Source organism: Pan paniscus, chromosome 13, assembly GCF_029289425.2.
Source record: "Pan paniscus chromosome 13, NHGRI_mPanPan1-v2.0_pri, whole genome shotgun sequence".
In the NCBI taxonomy this organism is placed as follows: domain Eukaryota; kingdom Metazoa; phylum Chordata; class Mammalia; order Primates; family Hominidae; genus Pan; species Pan paniscus.
In genome coordinates this window covers 31,665,029-31,687,037 of record NC_073262.2, presented here as the reverse complement: position 1 = coordinate 31,687,037, position 22,009 = coordinate 31,665,029, and the positions used below count along the sequence as shown (strand labels likewise).

At 36.1% G+C, this 22,009-nt stretch overlaps 1 protein-coding gene across 1 annotated transcript in view; it reads left to right on the top strand.

Annotated features, from left to right (window-relative positions):
* The window catches only part of ARHGAP15 (Rho GTPase activating protein 15), a 639,510-nt gene that overhangs the window by 87,379 nt on the left and 530,122 nt on the right, over positions 1-22,009 (top strand). The window contains exon 5 of the mRNA XM_003822828.5: positions 11,780-11,867. Coding sequence (XP_003822876.1) covers positions 11,780-11,867 — 88 coding nt within the window. The remainder of the gene's footprint in view (positions 1-11,779; positions 11,868-22,009) is intronic.

Below are 22,009 nucleotides of genomic sequence, written 5' to 3'. Positions count from 1 at the left end.
AAATAGAAATTGATAAAATAAAAGTAACATCATATTCAGAGGTGAGAGAAATTTGAAAAGGGAATAAGAACTCTTCAGAGAACAATAACAACAAAAATCTTGAAGAAAAAAAGTAAGGTTGATAGGACGGTAAAGAAAGATGATAATTGTGTGGTATATACCGTATGTTTAGAAATAATCACCTCCATTTTAGAATTTTTGCTATTTCTCATATTGGTTCTGTTACATATTTAGCTTTGTGCTGGGTGATATGCAAGTTACCAAATTTGTAGAAAATGCTCAAGTTGAGAGACAAGGCATTTACTCTTAAATGTATTACTAACAATTAAAATTATATAGGATAAATGTACTAATTAGCTACACAATGGGACACCTGTTAGTTGTATAATACAATTCATTACTAGAATGACACTCTGGGTCAACACCAGAGAATAAAGTCTGCTTTTGTTTGATGGTTATAATGAATTAATATATTTATTTAAACAAAGTAAAATTTGGGGGGGGGTTGGTGAAGAAGTCATCCATAATTTCACTACTTAAAATAGCTATTTCAGTTGTAAATAACAAGCTCTATTTTCTCTCCATATTGCATCTTATTCTGGGATAGTGAACAAGGCCTTAAATCTTTGTCTGGACTATTTTTCTGGAGTGGCCCTGCAGCCACCTTCCCTTGAAGAGTTCAGGAGAGAGATGCACAGGAGACAAGATCAAATGCAAGGTTGCTTTAAGAGACTTGGCTAGTCCCTTCCCCAGTGGCGAATCGGGCTTAGAGAATTGGGTTCTGAAGGAAAAACAGGAGGAAGTCTTTGAGTAGCCCAGCCCAAGTGCTCTCCTTTCCCCTAAACCTTATCATGACCTTATCAACTCAGGAAGGAGTGTGGAGGTTACAATGATGCCTCTCCCCAAGATGAGTAAGTCATGACCCTTTCTTCCCTCAGCAGCCATGTGGAATAAAGAGTTTCTTCAAAATTATCTAAGTTAGCCAGTTCAGCCCTCCACTAGAGCTGGGTAGGAGAATAGAGGTGCCAGCATTGGTCAGTTCCACCCTCCAGCCTCATGCAAGGAAGTAGGGGAGATCCTAAATGAAATAATTTCAAGAAAGCAGAAGGAGGTTCTACTGTGTGGTTTTGTAAAGTATCCTTGTCCATAACCCCTCTGTAAACCAACCTTATAACATACAGAAGGCAGTGTCAAGAGAAAGCAGAGAAGAACAGGTCCCTTCCCCCAGCCAACTCACATGAATACGTTTTTAGGTAGTTTTATTCAATCTGTATACTATTGTGTTTTTGTTTTATTTGCTGTTACTTTCCTGTTTGCATACAATTTCCGTGTTACAGTTAAATTAATGTAAACATTTGTTTGTACTCTGTTTTATTATTTCATCTTGCATATCATTATGCATTCTTTCAGCCTTTTCCACTTAAAGTTATATGTTTTAGTTTTCCTTTTTTTTTTTTTTTTTGGTTGCTGCTGTTGTTGTTACCCCAGGTGCACAGAATTGAGTTGATTATATCCTTCGGTTTGTGGCCTTGTGCTATTATCATTCTGGGCAAGAGCCCTAGCTGGTTTTATTTTATTATCAGTCTCCAATCCTTGCTTCAATCCCTTGTAGACATTCATTTTAATGTATTTAATGTGTGTTTATCAAACTCATTCTCCATATATATCTATATTTAGCTGTATATGTGGCATTCAAAAATAGTGTATAGTCGTGTATGTGTGAATGTGTTCTATATAGCATAAACATTTTTGTATCATAAACTTTATTATGTTTCTTACTACTTTCATTCAATGTTAGCTCTTGGGCAGCTTTCTATGGTGCTATAGAGACATGTATCTCTTAATGATGGGCATATGTCCTGAGAGATGCATCCTTAGGTGATTTAATCATCATGTGAGCATCACAGAGTATACTTACACAAGCCTAGATGGTATATGATATAGCCTATTGCTCCTAGGCTACAAATATTTACAGCATGTTGCTGTGCTGAATACTGTAGGTGATTGTAACATAATGGTATTTGTGTATCTAAACATACCTGAACATGGAAACGATAATGCATTGCGCTATGACGTTATGAAGAATACCATGTCACTAGGCAATAGGAATTTTTCAGCTTCATTACAATCTCATAGGACTACTATCTATATGTCGTCCATTGTGGATTAAAACGTTTTTATGCAGTGCATGAATGTCTTTAAATCTAGTTCATTTCTTCCAATTGCTGGCCACTTTGCCATCGTTTATGTATAGTCATGTGCCACATGGTGGCATTTTGATCAGTGATGGACAGCATGTACAGCTGTGGTCCCATAAGATTATAGAACTGATGCCTACTGTACCTTTTCTATGGCTAGATGTGTTTAGATATACAAATACTTACCACTGTGTTACAATTGCCTACAGTATTCAGTACAGTAACATGCTGTACAGGTTTGTAGCCTAGGAGCAATAGGCTATGCCATATAGCCTAGGAGCAATAGGCTATGCCATATAGCCTAGTGTGTGGTAGGCTTTACCATGTGGATTTGTATAAGTACACTCTGTGATGTTTGCACAGTGACAGAATCACCTAACGACACACTTCTCAGAATATATCCTCATCATTAAGTGAAGCATGACTGTATATGAATTGTTACTTATCCAGTCTCCCAGCTGTGGACATCTAAGTTGCCTCTAACTCCTTTCATTCCAAACAACATTTCAATAAATCACACATATATGTTTCCTTTGAACCTGTTAGGAATTCTCTCAGGGGAATATTTTCAGGAGTACAGGATTGCTCAGTGGTAAGTCACACACATTTGTAAATCTACTGACTACTGTTGTCACACTTTCTCCTGGATGAGTGCACCAATTCACACCAGTTCAATGTGCAATACAGAAGGGATTCTACTTTCCACAGTTTTATCAGCACGTAGCATCATCCAATCTAATTATCCATAGAACATTACCTCAATATTGCTTTTATTTGTGTTTCACTGATAAGTATTGAAGCTGAGGATCACTTTATCTGTTTAGAGACATTCAGATTCTGCATTCTGAGTCTATTCATAAACTTTGACTATTTTCTATTGAGTTCCCTGCTTTTTTATTCAATAATTTGAGGAAACTCATAATATATTTGAGATAAAAATGCTTTGTCAATTTTACATGTTGTACATATCCCCTCCAAGTTTATGGGGCTTGTTTTGTTTTTATTGTAACTACTTTACAAATTGAACATTGTATATGTAATCACCATGTTTAAGAACATGATAATCCCATTATGTTGATAGGCTATAATATGCCAAATCATCCCTACCTCTTTTTTTACTTGATTTTTAAGTTGAGTCTGGTTTTATATTTATATTAAATTGTTTGTATTAGAAGTTATCATTGCAATATTTCTCCTGTTGCTTGTCAATTTTTCTTTTATATTTTTGTCTGTTTTTTGAGACAGGATCTCACTCTGTCACCCAGGCTGGAGTGCAGTGATGCCAGCCTCCTCCACCCCCATCCATCCACCCACCTTATGCGGGGATAAATGAGTAGCTGGGACCACAGGTACACACCACCAGGCCCAGCTATTATTTTGTATTTTTAGTAGAGACCTGGGTCTCGCCATGTTGCTCAGAATGGTCTGGAACCCCTGGGCTCAAGAGATCCACCCACCTTGGCCTCACAACGTATTGGGATTACAGGCGTGAGCCATAGCACCTGGCCTTCTTTTATATTTTCTAAAGACAAATGCTAAGCCTGCATTACTTGATCAAATCACACGACCATTTTAAATGAATCTTAGTATGCATTGCCATATTGCTTACCCAAGGAGTGTATATGCTTTTATCACTAGCAACAAAAATGGTCAGTTTAGTCATAACCTTGAAAAATTATGTAGTTTTTTTCCCATTGATAGTTTAGTAACTAATAAATAATATAACATACTATAATTTATGCTTCTTATATAAAATTTGATAGCCTTCATTTCATTTATCAAGTACCTTTATATCTTTTATAAATTTTAATGAATTAATAAGCAATATTAATAGATGCTTACTCTGTCAAGCACTTGGCTGAATTATTTATCAGTAATACTTAAATGATACTACAATATAGACTCTATTATTGCTTCCTATTGTATAAATGGAGAAACTCAGTCAACAGTATTAACCTCTTATTTCTCCCAAATCTTATTTTATATATAGTTAGTATCACAGAATTTAGCCCTGACCTCTGCTTGAAACACTTTTGCTTTATCTCTCTTGCTTTAAGCTATTTGAGACTAATCAGCAAAAATGGTCCTCTTATTTCATGCCATCAACAGTACCAGGTACTTCAATTGTCACTTAATAAGTATTATCTTATTAATTTCTATCAAGTTTTCTACTTATAAATCCATAATAGATCATCATACCTTGTATTGTCTTCTTATTTTCCTTCTTTCTCTTCTTTTTTATGTGTCTTTGTTTGTCTCTTTAATGTATTTTCTCTTTCTCTCAAAGAAAATTTAACTTATCTCTGAATATAAGCAGGAAATGGTAAAAGGAAAGATAAATTATTGGCTATATTTGACATTCATAAGAGGCCATACCTTTAGCCTTATTTTGAAATGAGGTTATACACATTTCCCCAACAATACACTGACAGGCTTGAAAACAGAATACATGCAGCATTCACTTTAATTTTTAATTGTGAACACTGAAACTATGCCTCAGCTTTTCTGATGAACCATAGGAATTTCATCATTTGGGGAATTCTGTCCCCAAACCTGTAAGTAACCCTGGCTTCTCTGAAACTCTATGACACCTTAGTAAAAAGTTATTTTCAATGCTTACATTTACAAAAGACACCTGACAGTATGTTTATGAAGTTTCAACACCACAAACTTTCTTCTCCCTCGGCATCTAGGTCTTCCCGTCATCAGCTCCTGTGTGGCTCTGCGCGTCTTACCACAATATAGAGTCACATTCGTCTCTCCTTAGATGGACATAGAAAGATATACTTGGGGGTGAAAATATGGCCAGAAGATGGCTATGAAAGAAATGCAGAAAAAAGATTGTGCAGTGGTTACGTCTACTAGTGCCTGCTTTCATCCTAGGGCCCACAGCTACTAGGCCTTCGGTTGGGTTTTTGTTTGTTTGTTTTAACAATTGTTATTCAGAATGGACTTTCTTTGGAATGTGAGACTAAGGTGTGCGCCTAACGTCATCATATTTTTTCTTTAGTAGTTTCTGCTCAGTATCGCAATAAATTCTTCCAGGCTGAATCTTTCTTCATTTTCTTGCAATACTGACAGAGATGGGTATTTTTACACCTCAGTGTCTTTTTGACCCACCTTTTAGCAGTCATAAATTACAAGATGCTTAGAATATGAGACAGAAGAAGCAAGTTCCTAGACCAACCAGTTTGAGAATGAGTCTGTACATTTAACAGTGTCTGAGTAATTTTGCGGTAAATCAATCAGGGACATTAGAATAAATTACTTTCACTCCCATCACTGGTGTGGAATCAAGTCAAATCCAGCATGACCAAGTTAGGTAACAAAGGCAGATGGACCAAATAAGAGAAGCTGAAATTTGTCAAGGAACCTCACATATATTTTCTTCTGACTTTTTGGTTTGCCACTCTGTCATTACCTAAAGAAGGCAAAAGAAAGGTAAGCGTAGGATATAAAGCTTTTGGTCTTTAGAGCAAACGAATGTGTTAAACCCGGAGTTTAAGCTAACAGATTCTTATAACGGTAATGAATATTTTAAGAGCCATTTTTCATCAAGCATTTTCCAGATAAGCTGTTACAATCAAAGTTGCTGTTATTATGTGCTGCCATCCGGTGTCCATTTTGTAGAATGCCAAGCTGATGGCTTTGTTGAGTTTTTGTTTTTGTTTTTGTTTTGGGGGTGTTTTGTTGTTGTTGTTGTTTGGGCTTTGATTTTGTTTTTGTACTTCTATTTGTCTGCTAGTTTTTTTGCATTTTTCCAACTTCACAATTCAGGATTTGCTTTAGGGAAGTTTTATGAAGTGTTTCACTTGGATAAAATGTCCCACCAATTGCATAAATGGTACATAAATGCCCTCATAGAAATTTAGTTCTCCCTACTTCCCAATTGTAGTTAGCACCCCTTTTCCCCTTAGATGTAATTTGTTTTGTATGTCAAAAGATAAGATAAATACCTGCATTTCTTTTTTTGTTTTGTTTTGTTTTGACACTGAGTCTTGCTCTGTCACCCAGGCTGGAGTGCAGTGGCGTGAACTTGGCTCACTGCAGCCTCTGCCTCTCTAGTTCAATTGATTCTCCTGCCTCAGCCTCCCAAGTAGCTGGGATTACAGACACCCACCACCATGCCCATCTAATTTTCTGTTTTTAGTATACTGGGTTTCGCCATGTTGACCAAGTTGGTCTCAAACTCCTGACCTCAAGTGATCAACCTGCCTCTGTCTCCCAAAGTGCTGGGATTATAGGTGTGAGCCACCGCACCTGGCCCAACACTTGGCATTTCTTGCCCTAGGATTTGTCTCCTGCATGGAATCACTAGGATCAAACCCTTACCTGATTGTTACCTGTAAATTCCTGTGGAAACTGATGGCTGTCTCCCTTATTCTTGGCACTTTGGACTGTCTTACTAAAGTTAGATATTTCCTGAACTGTGTGTCTTAGTTACCCCTTTAGTCTATCCAACACCTTAATTTTTGTCTCTCTGTGGAAAAAACAGAAAACTATTCTCTCAAAGTTATGATGAAATGTGGAGGCACTGATTGGTCAATGGGTGAATTTGCCTGCTGACCATCATGATAGGGGTGGAAGACAGGGATAAAGGGCTTGCAGTTCAGCATTGCAGGATGGCCCAGGTCAGGCTAAGACATGGCTTTGCTCCAAAGAGAAAGAGATTCTAGTACTTCTCTGACAACTGTTCCTTATCTCCCCCTCTTAGCTCCTCTCATGAGGCTCTCAACTGGCATGCTCAGAGTGACTACAGAGAGAGCTGCATGCCACCTGCTGAGAGACCATGGAGACACTGGAGTGAGCAGGGGCCTGAATCCCATCTTTATGGCTTGTTTTCCCTTGGTTAGGATGCAACATTACTGGGCTTCAGTTTTCTCTTCTGTAATATGGGGGTATCCTAGGCTCATTCAGAAGACTTGGTTTCCATGTTTATTGTCCATCTTCTTGTAGTTAGAAGTAAAGTTTTTGAGGAATGTCTTATTTTCCATCTATATTCAGCCCTTAGAATTGTGTTTGGCACGTGGTAAATGTTTAATGGAGACATGTGACCAGCTTAGTAATTAAATCACATAGTGCATATAAAATGCCAGGTGGCATACCTGGAACAGAGCAGAAGCCAGTGCAAGCTCAGGGTGGGAAGCCCTCTGGAGAAAGCTCAGGTATTGGACACTAGAAGCATAAATTAGGGAAAAATATCCTATATCAGAAGTGTTCGATAGTTAAGAAAAAATAATGCTAAGAATACCTTGTTAAAGTACTGGGAAACTAAGGAACAGAGAAAGGAAAAGAAATTTTTTAGTCCTCATTAATGAAGAACAGCAAACATAGAGCAGAAAAAATCTCGATTTTTTCTGAAATTTGAAAGGCCATATACTCTTTTACTCAAAAAATCTTTAATAATACCTACTAAATGTCAAACAGTATGCCCAGTACTGGAAATGCTCTTAAGAGGAGAGAGGTGGTTTCTACTTCTTTGTGGGAGCTTGGGGCATAGACAGACTTCCTAGTGCAAAAACTGTGTTTATCCTAGAAAATAGTCTATTTGCAAAGTTTCCTCAGAAACTGCTGGACACACCTATCCTGGCTAAGGCTTTTAAGCTTGTATGAGTTGCCCACTTCCTGAAATGTCACCTAATATATTGAATAAGGGTCATATATAGTGATTTGGTTGCGTATAGAAAATATCAAATCCTTAAGTCAAGGTAAAACCTTGCCAAGTGATCCTTTGCACACTCCAGAGCTGACAATGCCTTACGAGAGAGTCACCATGTTAAAGTAATTGGGTGAAAAAGCTATTCCCCTGATATGCTAAGAACTATGGGCAACACAATGGGTCAGACATGGCAGCCATAAAAAAAGGATAAGTTCATGTCCTTTGCAGGGACATGGATGAAGCTGGAAACCATCATTCTCAGCAAACTAACCCAAGGACAGAAAACCAAACACCGCATGTTCTCACTCATAAGTGGGAGTTGAACAGTATATAAAAAAGAAATTATTCTTTGGCCATTGTTGTAAAGTCATAATGTAGTTAGGGCTGGCTTCACCGGTGTGCGTCCAGGGCCCCATGCTCAGAAGGACTCTGCCCTTGATTTAATGCTAGATTGTTACTGTCTTAAAATACTTCATAATTTTTGGACACAGAATGGTGCATTTTTATTCCGCACTGGGCTTTGCAAATTCTGTACCCAATTCTGTTTTTCACTGGCAGATAGGTGTAAACTCATGTCTTTCAGTTATTCAAAAAAATATGTATTGAGGCCCTAAAAAGTAAATTAAAAAATTTGGATTAAAAAAAACAGCGGCCGGGCGCGGTGGCTCACTCCTGTAATCCCAGCACTTTGGGAGGCCGAGGCAGGCGGATCACGAAGTCAGGAGATCGAGACCATCCTGGCTAACACGGTGAAACCCCATCTCTATTAAAAGTATAAAAAATTAGCCGGGCGTGTTGGCGGGCGCCTGTAGTCCCAGCTACTGGGGAGGCTGAGGCAGGAGAATGGCGTGAACCCAGGAGGCGGAGATTTCAGTGAGCGGAGATTGCGCCACTGCACTCCAGTCCAGCCTGGGCGACAGAGCGAGCCTCCGTCTCAAAAAACAAAACAAAACAAAACAAAACAAAACAAAACAAAACAAAAAACAGACAGCATAAAGTAACGAACAGATTATAGGTTTTGGAGCTAGAGAAACTGGGTTTAACTTTAAATCTAAGTGTAAGGCCTTAAGTTACCCTTTGAGCCTCATTTTTCATATTAGTAAATAGAGATGTTAGTACTTTCATCATTTTTGTGTATGAAGCTAAGCATAAACTAGATGATCAGATTTACGCTAGGTATTCTAAATAATTTATGCTAATTATTATTTTAAAAGAATCATGGGAAAAAATCGAGATGAAAGAGGACATCTAAAAGGTTGTCAGCAGCATTATTATTCTTCGTTTTGAAATGAAATTCTTTTCAAGCAATAACAGTGAGCCCATGGAAAAGCTTTCACTTTTATTCAGAGAAGATAGACAGTGTTTATAGTTTATAAATTCAAAATAAAGTAGCACCGTACATAAGGTGTCAGAGCAAGTCATGTTGCTAAGGTTTCAAGACCTGCAGTTCTTACCCTCTTCAGTTTTTTCATCCAATTCACCTAACAGGGACACAGTTCACAGCAGTTCAAAGTCCTTATAAAGAACAATGAGATAATTGCGTTTCATGCAACTTCAGCTCTAACCAGTTCCATTTCCAAGTTTAAGGATGGGGAGAGTTTTTGCCAGCAAGTTCTATAAATGATCAACATCTGAAACAGATCCAAATCAGAGCCATTTATCCAGGACTTACTATAGATAGGATGCAAATAAGGTATAGTATCTCTTTGTGAGAATATGAAATGTATAGTGGGAAATATAATAGGTAGGTTAAATATGGATTCTTCGTGTGTGAGGGTGTTCTGTACTCCCTGACCACATATGGTCAAAATAAGGGTGGTGTTAAAAGATGCCCAGACTAGACTTCTAATAATGTTTCTCTTTTTCCTGTTTGGAGTAATCTACTATTATGATCTGAATGAAGAGAAGGCTATTGCTGCTTCAATTCACTCTGCTGCTGCTGGTACCTAAAAGGCAAAATGAGCACTAGGGCAGAAGGAAACGTCTGTGTGGTTTTCTTTCTGGGTTTTGTTTTTTCATCTTTTCATCATTTAATTGAAAAATTGATACTCTTCATTTAAAGACAAGTGGGTCCAAGAACACAGTGTTTGTATTTGGATGTTGAAAAATACACATTGTGCTTCTTGTGTGTCTGCTTATTCTGTTCTTTTTTAACACAATGGTGTATCATTAAGAAAGCTCCAGGCATATAAGAGCAACCTAATTCTTTTTGTAAATATTAACCTTACTGAATCAAAGCTGTCCTTTCAATCAAGCTCTTAGTTTCTAAAAGACAAGTGGAAATAAATTACGCAAAGATCTTCAATAGTCATTTAAAAAGTATTTTGGTGTGGTTTTCTATTGACCTGAATAAAGTCTTTCCATAAACTTAAAAAAAAAATCACTTTTGTAAAATGAATTCAACTGTTTTGAAGTGAATGTTAAGCTGAAGCAAACTGCAGCAATATGCTCTAATGGGTAGAAACTTATGTATATTAATCTCCTTAATATCTTTACTATCTACAAAAGAGTGCCTTCATGACATGAACATATATATATTCTAACTATAGAAGCAATATGTGTTCAATGCAGACAACTTGGTAAACACCAAGAAATACAAAAGAGACTCAAAAGCCGCGATTTTACCACTTGATTTAACTACTGTCATATCAAGACTTTTTTTCCAGGCCAAAGTTCAGTCATTGACTCAATACATATGTATTTTGTGTCTATTCTGTCCAAGGCACCATGCTAAGCATTGTGGATACCTTTGTAAAGATGAACTGATTTCTACCATCTCGAGGCTCATTTCTTAATGGAGGATAGAGGTGAAATGTATGAAAAATATTTTTAAATTTATCTTAAGTGTTATGAGAGGAAGTCATGGAAGGCACATATGACAAAGCAATGTTTTGACTTCTAATTAATGGAATTAATAATCAGAAGGAGTGTATGGGTGAAGAAAGTCCTAGGTAAATAGCACAGCACGGTTATAAACTACGTGTATTATGGTCTGCATTAAAACCTTCCCACATCAGTATTCTTCTACAGCATAGGGTTCATTATTCCATTATATGGACCTATTATATGCAATTTATTTAACCAATCTTTTTTATATTTTATGTATGGAATTAACAAGTAATGATGCAATTAATTTCTATGCACACAGACTCGGCAACTTGTGAGACTATTTCTCTAGAATAAATTTAAATTCGTAGGGAATGGACATGTTTAGCCAAAAGATATACACATTTTTAGGGATTTTTAAAAAGCACATTTTCAAATTGCACTCCAGAAAGGAAGCAACAGTCTGCATTCCCACCAATAGTGTATGAGAGAATCTATTTCCTACACTGTGATTATCCCTAGATGTTATCAGATGTTAGTTCTTTTATTCCTTGACAATTTGATGTACAAAGAGGGAAAAAGCATGTCACTATTTTTATTTGCATTTCTTTGATTTCTAGTAAGATTCAACATTATGAAAATATTTTGAATTAAGCAATGACACATGAGGCTGGTTAGTTTTTAAGACTGAAATACACTAAACCAATGAAGAGAAGAAACAATGAAGGAAGGAATAGGTTCTGATTCCTATTTTTACTTTGCTATTTTTGGTTTGCTGTAAAAACATAAACTTTTTATGGGAAGGATACACATGGATACACAAAAAATGGATTTTTGGTAGTTGAAAAAGATTTTAGGAGGATCTATAAATTAAGAAATTCTTACTATAAATGCTATACTTTTAAATAATTCCAGAATGTCTTTATTATTACCCAAATTCCATACCACCTACAGATTTTAATAAAGAGGAGACTTTTAGCAAGACTGTTAAAAATAAAGATGGTCTCTACTCATTCCAAATGTTGCTCATACTGTATCTATAAATGATTTCTTCAACTGATAATGCTTTCTTTCCTTTTTATTTTTTTTTCCTAAGGAAAAACTGGTCTACTTCCTGGATTGTTCTTTCTAGTCGAAAAATTGAATTTTACAAAGAATCCAAGCAACAGGCTCTGTCCAATATGGTAAGTAATTCTCTGTTTCTATTGTTAAATATCTTTTCAGAAATATTGTAGAATTAAAAGTTTGGTTTTATCAGAAATCACACTAAAACCTCCAAGCTACCAACATCTGAAAACAGATGGAGAAAATGACTCAATAAACTTTTAATCAGATGAAGGGAAAATAGAACTTAGTGTCTGTTTTATTAAGTGGTGCATTTGGAGAATAATCACAAAATGAGATGTATGGTGAGCAGCTATGTAGTAATGCGAAGGTAACACTTTAAATTAAGGTGCCATTTATAAATGCCTTATTCTTATTTATGAAATGATCACTAAATGCAGCTACTTGCTCAAATAATATATTATAAAGTATGTTATAAAATGCATTAGTAATAAATGCTTAACGGATGATACTATGGGAAGCTGTTTTAAAGAATATTATAAGACGTAAATCGTATTAAACCATGTATGTGCATCTTTAATACATGAATTTAAGTTGGTATCTAGCATGCTATAAAGTGCTTCAGACATTAATAAATAATAATAAACTGTTTATAAATGGCACCTTAATATAGGGTATTACCAATGAGGAAACACTCTAAATTAGCCAAGTGATTTTTTATCTTCGTCTAACTGTGACGTTCACTATATCCAGCTAACCTTTTTGAATATTTCTATGACTCCATCTAATGGAGCTAATACAATTTCTGTATCCTGTAGTTATTACAAAGTGAAATTTGTAGGGTTTCTTCCTTGTACCTGGAGGAGGGCCTCACATATACCTACAAAGATTTGACAGTGATAATAAGTAAGAGCAATTCGGAGCCAGTTACTGGGGCAATTCAAGCTCAAAACCTTGCTGCCCAAACACAAGAGCTACCACAAGATGTAGGAGACAGTGGGCAGGAAACATATCTGACAGCCTCCTGATTAGGCAGGATTCCGGGCAGGAACTAACCTGCCACAGCCCATCGGCCTGATGGATGATAAGGAAAGGGGTCGCCTGGCAGGAGTTACCCGCAATGAACTAATTTGTATTTGGCAGGTAATAAAACGATGGGAAGTTCTTTGCTCTCCAGCCACTAGTTGTGTTTGCTATGTAATCCTCTTTAAATAGAAAATAGAAAATCATTTGCTAGGAGATTTTTCTTAAAAGAAGATTTTAGTAAGAACAAAAGGTAGCATTTGACTTGCTTCTGATAACCGCAGTAGCCTTTATCCCCAAGTGGCTTGCTGATTTTGGAGTCTCAGTGCTGTCCGATCTGTAAACTAATTATGAATAAATTAAAAATATATCTCAGTCCTTTGTATTTTTAATTTAAACTGCCTCAGAAATTTGTTTTAGGGTTTTATTTTGTTTTTGTTTTTGGATACAGTAAGGTTGAGATAATCTTTTTAAGGAAAATAAAGTACCCCTAAGGGCCAGGCATAAAACAACTACCATCCACTTGCAGGTCCTTTGTCTTCCCTTTGAATGAGCTCTAAGGGGGAAGTCAGGAGGGGAGGAAAGTCGCTGGCCTTGCTGAGTTTGGCTGCTGAAAAGATGATCTTCCCCTGCTGAGTGAGAAGAATTCCATTGGGAGGAGAGTTTATGCGAATGTGTGGGATAATGGGAGAGATAAGATTCCATATTTTAAAGCATTTGGTTTATTTTTATTTTATTATTTTAATCTCTTTATACCATGAGATATAATTATCAGCTGTTAAATTTTATATAGGTGAAAGAAAACTCCCTTTTTGATTGCAGGCAAATCTTGCAAGTTAGCTCACTAATTGCATGCCTCTCGTTCAACCTTCAGAACTGTTGTAAGTTGACAATAGACTTGACTTGTAGAAGAAATTTGTTAACATTTTCCTAGGAGTCCTTATTTATTACTTCTGGCCCCATTTTTAATGCTTTTATGGTTTCTACCAGGCACTCATTGTCTTCAAAGTCAATTCATGGCAGGAACTAACTGTGTTTTGTGGTAATGGGTAAGAGAATTACAGATTTATGTTTGTGCTGCATGAATTGACTTGCTAGTCAACTTCTTGGATCCATTTCTAACCCAGTATTAAAGGCCTAGTGGGATAGCCCACGTTTACCAGTTCCAGTCTTAGAGAAACGATACAACGATTGCCAGGCCTTGATTAAAGATGCTGTGGTTTTATTTTGAAAGAGATTTATGCTCAAGTTTCTGAATTTCTCTTGCACCCCCTTAGAATTTTTCTGGTGTTGCTCATTGTGCTTCTGGAAAAAAGTCTGCCCTTTCCTCCTAGGGGTCAAGACAAGCTGCCTGAGTGAGTGCAGAATGTGATTTAAAAGAATAAATGGTATTTTAGTCCTTATACAAATGATCTTTAAGTGTTAATGCAGCAGTGAGACAAGGCAACAAAACCAGCCAGAGCAGTTTTGAAGTTGGACTCTAGGGGATGTAATTCCTTTTTTTTTTTTTTTTTTTTTGACCACTTATTAGCTGATAACATTACTCACTTCTTTGAGCTTCAGAATCCTTACCTGTGAAATGGGCATAGTGATACCTGCCAACAGAATTAGTAAGGAATGAAATTAATTGGTAAAAACAAATACATAATGACCAAAAAATTATTGTGCTTTATTATATCATATGCTATTAAATACAGAAATATAGCATATTCTATAGTACACAATAGAGAGTATAATTATATTATTACATTAGTTTTGTACTTGACCTGATTCAGACATTTATAGAAGAGAGAATATACTAATTCAAGAAACTCCATCATGCATGACCTCCAAAAGAATGTACCCAGAAGTAGCATAAAATGCTGTCTCAGAGCAATGACTAATACTGAAAATAAAGCCAGCCATCCATTTAGGGCTCTAGATGTTAACCTCCTGAATGTCCATACAAAGTTTCCCGGTGACCCCATCTTCTTCCTTTGGCTCTTACCCTTACTGTTTTCACATTTAATACAGCATGTTACAAAGTATTCTTCCTGACCCCACATTCTGTGTTTGGCTACTTTCCTTTCTCACTGAAGTTCTTCCAGTTCATATCTGTCTTACTCAGTTAGGACTGCTACATCAAAGTACCAAAGGCTGGGTGGCTTAAACCACACACATTTATTTCTCCTGGTTTTGGATGCTGGGAAGTCCACGATCGAGGCACAGGTGAATCTGGTGTCTGCTGAGGTCCTGCTTCCTCATTTGCATCTGTCCTGTCTTCTCACTGTATCCTCACATGGCAGAGGGCAGAAAGTGAGAGAGCAGACGTTCATGTCTTTTCACATAAGGCCACTAATCCCATTCATGAGGGCTCCACCTTTATGATCTAATTACCTCCCAAAGGCCCTACCTCCTAATGGCATCACACTGGGGTTTAAGGTTTCAACATAGGAATTTTAGAGTAACACAAACATTCAATCCTTAAAAATATCCAAGTCACATTTTTATCAAAAGCAGCCTTACTGTGCAAATAAGCACAGAATCACTTTGCTTATTTTCATTGAGATTCATAGGTACCTCAGTGAGTTAATAAAGGAGAAGGAAGAATGACCTATTCTGTTCTTGTTTTATGAAAAGGACATTAAATCGTAACTGACCACCTACTATCATCAGCATTTTATAACAGAAAGGACATTATAAAATACCCAATCCAAAACATAGAAAGGATACAATTATTAGAAAAAAAGACACCCTTTACCAAAAAGAAAACTGTCCCCCTTATTTGCCTAACATACTCTCTCTTTTGCTCATCAAGGCAGGTGGATCGGGACTGGCTGGTCCTCCAGTGAGGAGGAAAACCACTCGTGTCCCTAGATCCAGATTTCCTGAATTATGAAGGAAAGGATGGTATTCATATTCTCATATTTTTAATGTATTTTTATTTATAACTCACTTAAAATCTTTAAAATATTATAAAATAATGCAGAAACCATTTTAAGTAAAATGTATAAAACATCTATGTGTATTTTTAATAGGTATCAATCAATCACCTACATAAGCACTACCCAGGACGAGTTATAGACCCTGCCAGCCCTTCAGAAGCCCCAACCCCTATCAGTTGTCCCTTTGTCATCATAGCCTCTTCCCTTCTCTGGAGTTAGCCAAGAACCTGCGTTTTAGTCATTATTTTATTGCCTTTCATTATTTTCAAACCTATAGCTATATACCTTAAAAATATAATTTAGGTGTTTTTTAATTCATATAAATGGAATCCTAGTGTATGTTTCTTTTGTTTCTTGCTTCTTTCACTAAGTATTTCTTGCTTTTTCTGTCCTTTAATATTTTATCATTCCATTTTTTTCTTTTCTCTACTAGTTTGGGAGGATACACTTTGTTTCTGCTCTGTTAGTGTAGTTAGCCTAGGGTTACAGCATTAGTACTTATCAACAAATAAAGCTAGTGTGAGACCCTTTACCTTCTACTAAGATGTTACCTTGGAATATTTTTAATCAATTTATCCCTTTCTCAATGTATATGTTATTACCATCTGGTGTTTTAATTTTTTTAATACCACCAGACATTATTATTCTCTTTTATGGAGTCAATGTTTGTTTACATTTGCCTAATATTTGCCACATTCTTTGCTACTTATTTCTCCATGAACCTTGGACTTGCTTTCTAGGATCACTTTTTCTTCTGCTTGAAATATATTCTGAGAAATTCCTGTGCTAAGGATCTTGCAGGGACAATCTATCTCATAGTCTGCTTACTTGAAAAAAATCTCTATTTCTCCCTCATCCTAGAAATATATATTCTCTTTGAATATAGAATTTTTAGTTGGTAGTCATTTTCAGTCAGCATGTCAAAAATATCATTACACTGTCTTCTGTTACCCATTCTTAAAATCAAATCACCTGTTAATATAACTGATCTTTTCTGATTGCTTATAATATTTTTCTCATTACCTTTGTTTTTCTACAGTTTCATCATGATGCATACAGATGTCAGTTTCTTTTTATTTTTCCTGCCTGGATTGTTATGCTTCTTAAAATTATTGATTGCTGTCATTAATATATTTCAAAAAATTTCCAATAGCTATCTTTTTTTTTTTTTTTGAGATGAAGTCTCACTCTGTCACCTAGGCTAGAGTGCAGTGGCATGATCTTGGCTCACTACAACCTCTGCCTCCCAAGTTCAAGAATTCTCAGCCTCAGCCTCCAGAGTAGGTGGGATTACAGACATGCACCACCAAGCCCGGCTAATTTTGGTATATTTAGTAGAGATAGGGTTTCACTATGTTGGCCAAGCCGGTTTTGAATTCCTGACCTCAAGTGATCTGCCTGCCTCAGCCTCCCAAAGTGCTGGGATTACAGGTGTCAGCCACCGCACCAGGCCCAATGGCTATCTTTTCAAATGTAGCCCCTTTTACATTCCCTCTCTCATTTCCTTCTAAACCTTCAGTTAAACCCATGTTAAATTTCTCACTGTATTCTCTAAATGCTTTACACTCTCATTTTTCTTATATTTTTGTCTTTCTGAGCTGCATTGCAAATAATTTCTCTTTAGGTATCTTCCAGTTCTTCTTTCTCCTTAATTTCAATTATTGTAATTTTTATTTCTAGAAGTTTGTTTCTTTTAAAAATGTACTATGTATATTGTTAGAGTTAATTTTTTCCTGCAGGCATTTTTTAAGACTCTATTTTATTTTGTTATAACTAGGAGGCATAGTTGTTTTATAATCTGTATTTTGTGATTCTAATATCTAAATTTGTGTCAGTATGTTTCTGCTGGTTCTTACGTTGCTTTGTTTTCTTGTGTGTCTGGTTATCTTTGACTGTGTGCTAATCATTGTTATTGAAATATTATCATGGGAGGCACTCTGAGGCCTAGGATAAATGTATCCTACTCCAGAGTATTTTAGATTTTTCTCAGGAGGTTTGGGACATCCCCAGAGACTGACTATCTCAATCTAAATTAACACTATAAAACTCTCCAATTATGTCTACATAATAGGAGGACCGTAGCTATCCTGCCACTTCTCAGAGACAAGATTGTGCCTCACTTTTTCTTATTTTCTTATTTTACATTGCTCATCTACCAAAACAGTCTTCTTTATATTTCCTTCAGTTTGGAGAAAGGCCACAAGTTTAATATCGGTTCTCCCTTATTCTTTATAACACTTTGGCCAGGACCTTGCTCCATTATTCTGGGTTTGATTGACCAAAGCTCAAATGTGTAGTATAAACAAATGACCTCAGGAAAAATGCCGTTGTGTTACTTTGATATTCAGCTTCCCTCACTGAATTCATATTCCCACCCCTAAAAAATATTTACAGTGGCAGTCCCACTGTCTTTTCAGACTTTCAATTCTTTTAAGGGGTAATTTTAAAAAGAAATATTTTATCCAGCATTTTTATTGTTTTCAGTGGGAGAATTGATCCAAAAACATAGCTTCTCATTGCAATCTACCTCACTTTAATTTAAGTATGCATTTGGTTAATCAAGTTTGTGCTATTTATATAAATCTTGGTGGGAAAAGACTTCATAAGAATATGTATTGAAATTCTACAATGAACAGCTTGCTCGTTAGGGCTACATATAAGGCATAGAGATATAATCAAGATATAGTCTTTGCCTTATAAAATCTCTGCCAAAAAATAGGGTGAGATGAAATAAGAAACATAGTAGAGTTGTTTTTTTTTTTTTTTTTTTTTTTTTTCCGCTGAGATTTTGAAGAAGGCGAGCTCACATCTGTGAAAGATTTGAATTGGGCCTTGTAGGACCGTTATAATTTGAATATGTGGAGATTTGTAGGGAGGGAGTGCAGGGGGATAAAAAACATGAACAATGGCATAAAACTGAGAATGGACAGAGCCTGTGCACGACAAGGAGAAATGAATTTTTGTTTTGGTTTGAAGATAGGATAAGAGAAAAGGATTGAGAAGAGTTTCATGGCCTGAGATTTGCTGAGTGACAAATTTTTAATAAGTAGTATTAGCGTTCTCCAGGTGTCTTCATTCTGGAATAATCTGTCATGGCTATTGTTTTAACAAACATATACTGAACAGCAGTACTAGTCAGTGGTATGTGTCTTAAAAGAGCCAGGCCTATTGTAGGGCCAAAGCAAGAGAGGATGCTCCTTCTTCAAGGCTCTTCATCTCATTTACTGCAGAAGTGAAAACTTTTTCCTCAAAAGCACCCACACTAGTGTTTGTTTCATCTGGTGCTAAAGAAGTACTAGAGAATCAGGAGTTGTCTGTTTGATTTATCTTCTCAGGCCTTGACTCACACTCCTTGTATTTTTCAGATACACTCTTTCCTATTTTAGTATCAGTGAAGTATTTCAATTGACTCTAGCACTTCATTTGCAGCTTGACTCCTAAATACCTGCTGTACTTTGTGATTTTAGAGCTTCTGCTTGATGTGTTCAGGAGGCACCTGACCATGTGCATGGGATTTGGCAAATCTCCATTTTTGGTTAAACAAAACCCATTTGATGGATTGCATTATAGAGAAGAAGCTCTGCAATTTAGAACATCCATTCATTTATTCTCTCAACAGTTAACAACTCCTACCAGGTGTCATATAATTTTTTTCTTTTTGTTTTGTTTTGTTTTTACATTAGGGGCAACAGAAATATTCAAATGAATAGTATATGATCCCTGCTCTTAAAGTACTCACAATATGATAAAAGAGACATAATTTTATATAGGTTTATTATAATAAAACCATGACTAAAGTGTTAAAAAATATTAGACAACATGCCGTGGAACCATAGATTTAGCTATAGGTAGTCTTTTTCCAGAGAAACTATTGTTGCAAGTAATGTTCAGCTTAGGTATCTCTCCTTTTGTTCAAATATTACTGTTTGATATTATTATATCAAATATTATTGAGCATCTCTTATGTTTAAGTCACTACGATAGGTGTTCTGAAAGATGAAAAATGAACCAGACTGAAACAAATAGAAAGTATGGCCTTAGATTGAGTATAGTGAAGAAATGGATGTTGGTAGTTGTCCTAAAATGGCATGAACAGAGACATGGCGTCGTTTTATGATAACTCAAGAGAAGAGTGTGATTGCTTCCATTTGGACAGGATTTGAAATATATTCATGGAGGAAGTGACATTTGAGCACATTTCTGAAGGATGAATAGGATTTTGGTGTAAAAGGGGGCAAAAGATATTTTATGTACTAATAAGAGAGTAATTAATAGTGAAATATGGAAAATTCTTTTTTTTTTTGTTTATTTTACAGATGTATATTGATCTCTTGCCTTCTTCCATGCACTGTGTACTAGTCACTGTTCTTGAAATGTTTTAATGGGGGTTCCCTGAGGCCTGGAGTGAATATTTCCTAGTCCAGACTATTTTGTGTTTCTTCTCTAAGTTGCCTGGGAGTGAGGAATAGCTTCAGACTAAGTTGCGGAACAGCATTGTGGAACAGCAAACAGTGTAATTTGGTTAGAAAGTCAGTGTGGAACCGGTTTAGGAAAGACTTTGAACAGGATTGGGAGAAGAGATCATTTCATTCTGTAGGTAATGTGTGGTTTTTGTAACCAATATGAAATATTCTCAAATTAAGAGAGACTCAGAGTTTTCAGAGACATGTTTAGGGAATTGATATATATATCAGTTGTCTATAAAACTAAGTCTCTCTTAATTTTGTGTATATATAACTTAAAAACACATGCAGGACTTGGTAAATTATCTGAGAGACATGTTCTAAAAATTTATGCAAATAGATGTGAGCAATAAGGCCTGAGCTCTTACGACAGAGAAAATTGTAAAACGGCTGTGTGTCATCATTTTGGCTCAATGCATTTAGTAAATCACAGGACATCTTTTCACTGACAAAATATTTTGATATTCTCATATGTCTCTGACCTCCAACAGTATGGCCATTTCTAAAGAAGTTCTAGTGCAAAGAGAACAAGCAGAGCTATCCATCTAAGGAGAGCTAAAAACATGCTGTCCCAAGAACTAGGTGTGTCACCATCTCAGTGAGCACCCGTTGCAAACCTACTGGTGCTTTCATCTGACTCCAGAATATCTGTTTAGTGTCACACCCCACTTAAACAAATGCATTGTGTAAAGTCTTTCCACTAACAATCAGATGCTGTGGAACTCATTGTCATCAATTGGGTGGATGAGAGCCACCGTTTCTATTATATTCATCACACACTGCTCAGAAAATTTAGTGTCACTTTTGATATAAATTCAAAAACATTGTAAACATTTTAGGGAATATTTTCCCCCTAAAATGGTGTGGTTCTAAAGCCAGTATATTCAATGGAAAGCCTATATGTTGGTTGTGTAAGGGACTTTTTTGTTACTCTTATGTTTTTTATTTTACATTGTACTAATATGTATTTTTAATCAGAGCCAACAACTGGCAATTTTTACTTTTTAAAAATTATATTTTTGGGTTTTACATTTAAGTCTTTAATCCATCTTGAGTTAATTTTTGTATATGGTGTAAGGAAGGGGTCCAGTTTCAATTTTCTGCATATGGTTACCCAGTTCCCCACATTTATTAAATAAACTATAAAAACTCTAGAATGAAATCTAGGCAATACCATTCAGGACATAGGCACAGACAAAGATTTTATGATGAAAATGCCAAAAGCAATTGCAATAAAAGCAAACGGTGACAAATGGAGTCTAATTAAACTAAAGAGCTTCCACACAGCAAAAGTAACTATCATCAGAGTGAACAGACAACTTTCAGAATGGGAGACAATTTTTGCAATCTATTCAGCTGACAAAATTCTAATATCCAGAGTCTATAAGGAACTTAAACAAATGTACAAGAAAAAACAAACAACCCCATTAAAAAGTAGGCAAAGGACATGAACAGATACTTCTCAAAAGAGGACATATATGCAGCCAAAAAACATGAAAAAAAGCCCAACATCATTGATCATTAGATAAATGTAAATCAAAACCACAATGAGATACCATCTCACACCAGTCAGAATGGCAATTATTAAAAAGCCAAAAAACAACAGGTGCTGGTGAGGTTGCAGAGAAAAAGGAACACTTTTACACTGTTGATGGGAGTGTAAATTAGTCTGATCATTGTGGAAGACACTGTGGTGATTCCTCAAAGACCTAGAGTCAGAAATATTATTTGACCCAGCAATCCCATTACTGAGTATATACCCAAAGGAATATCAATCATTCTATTATAAAGACACATGCACGTGTATGTTCATTGCAGCACTGTTTACAATAGCAAAGACATGGAATCAAC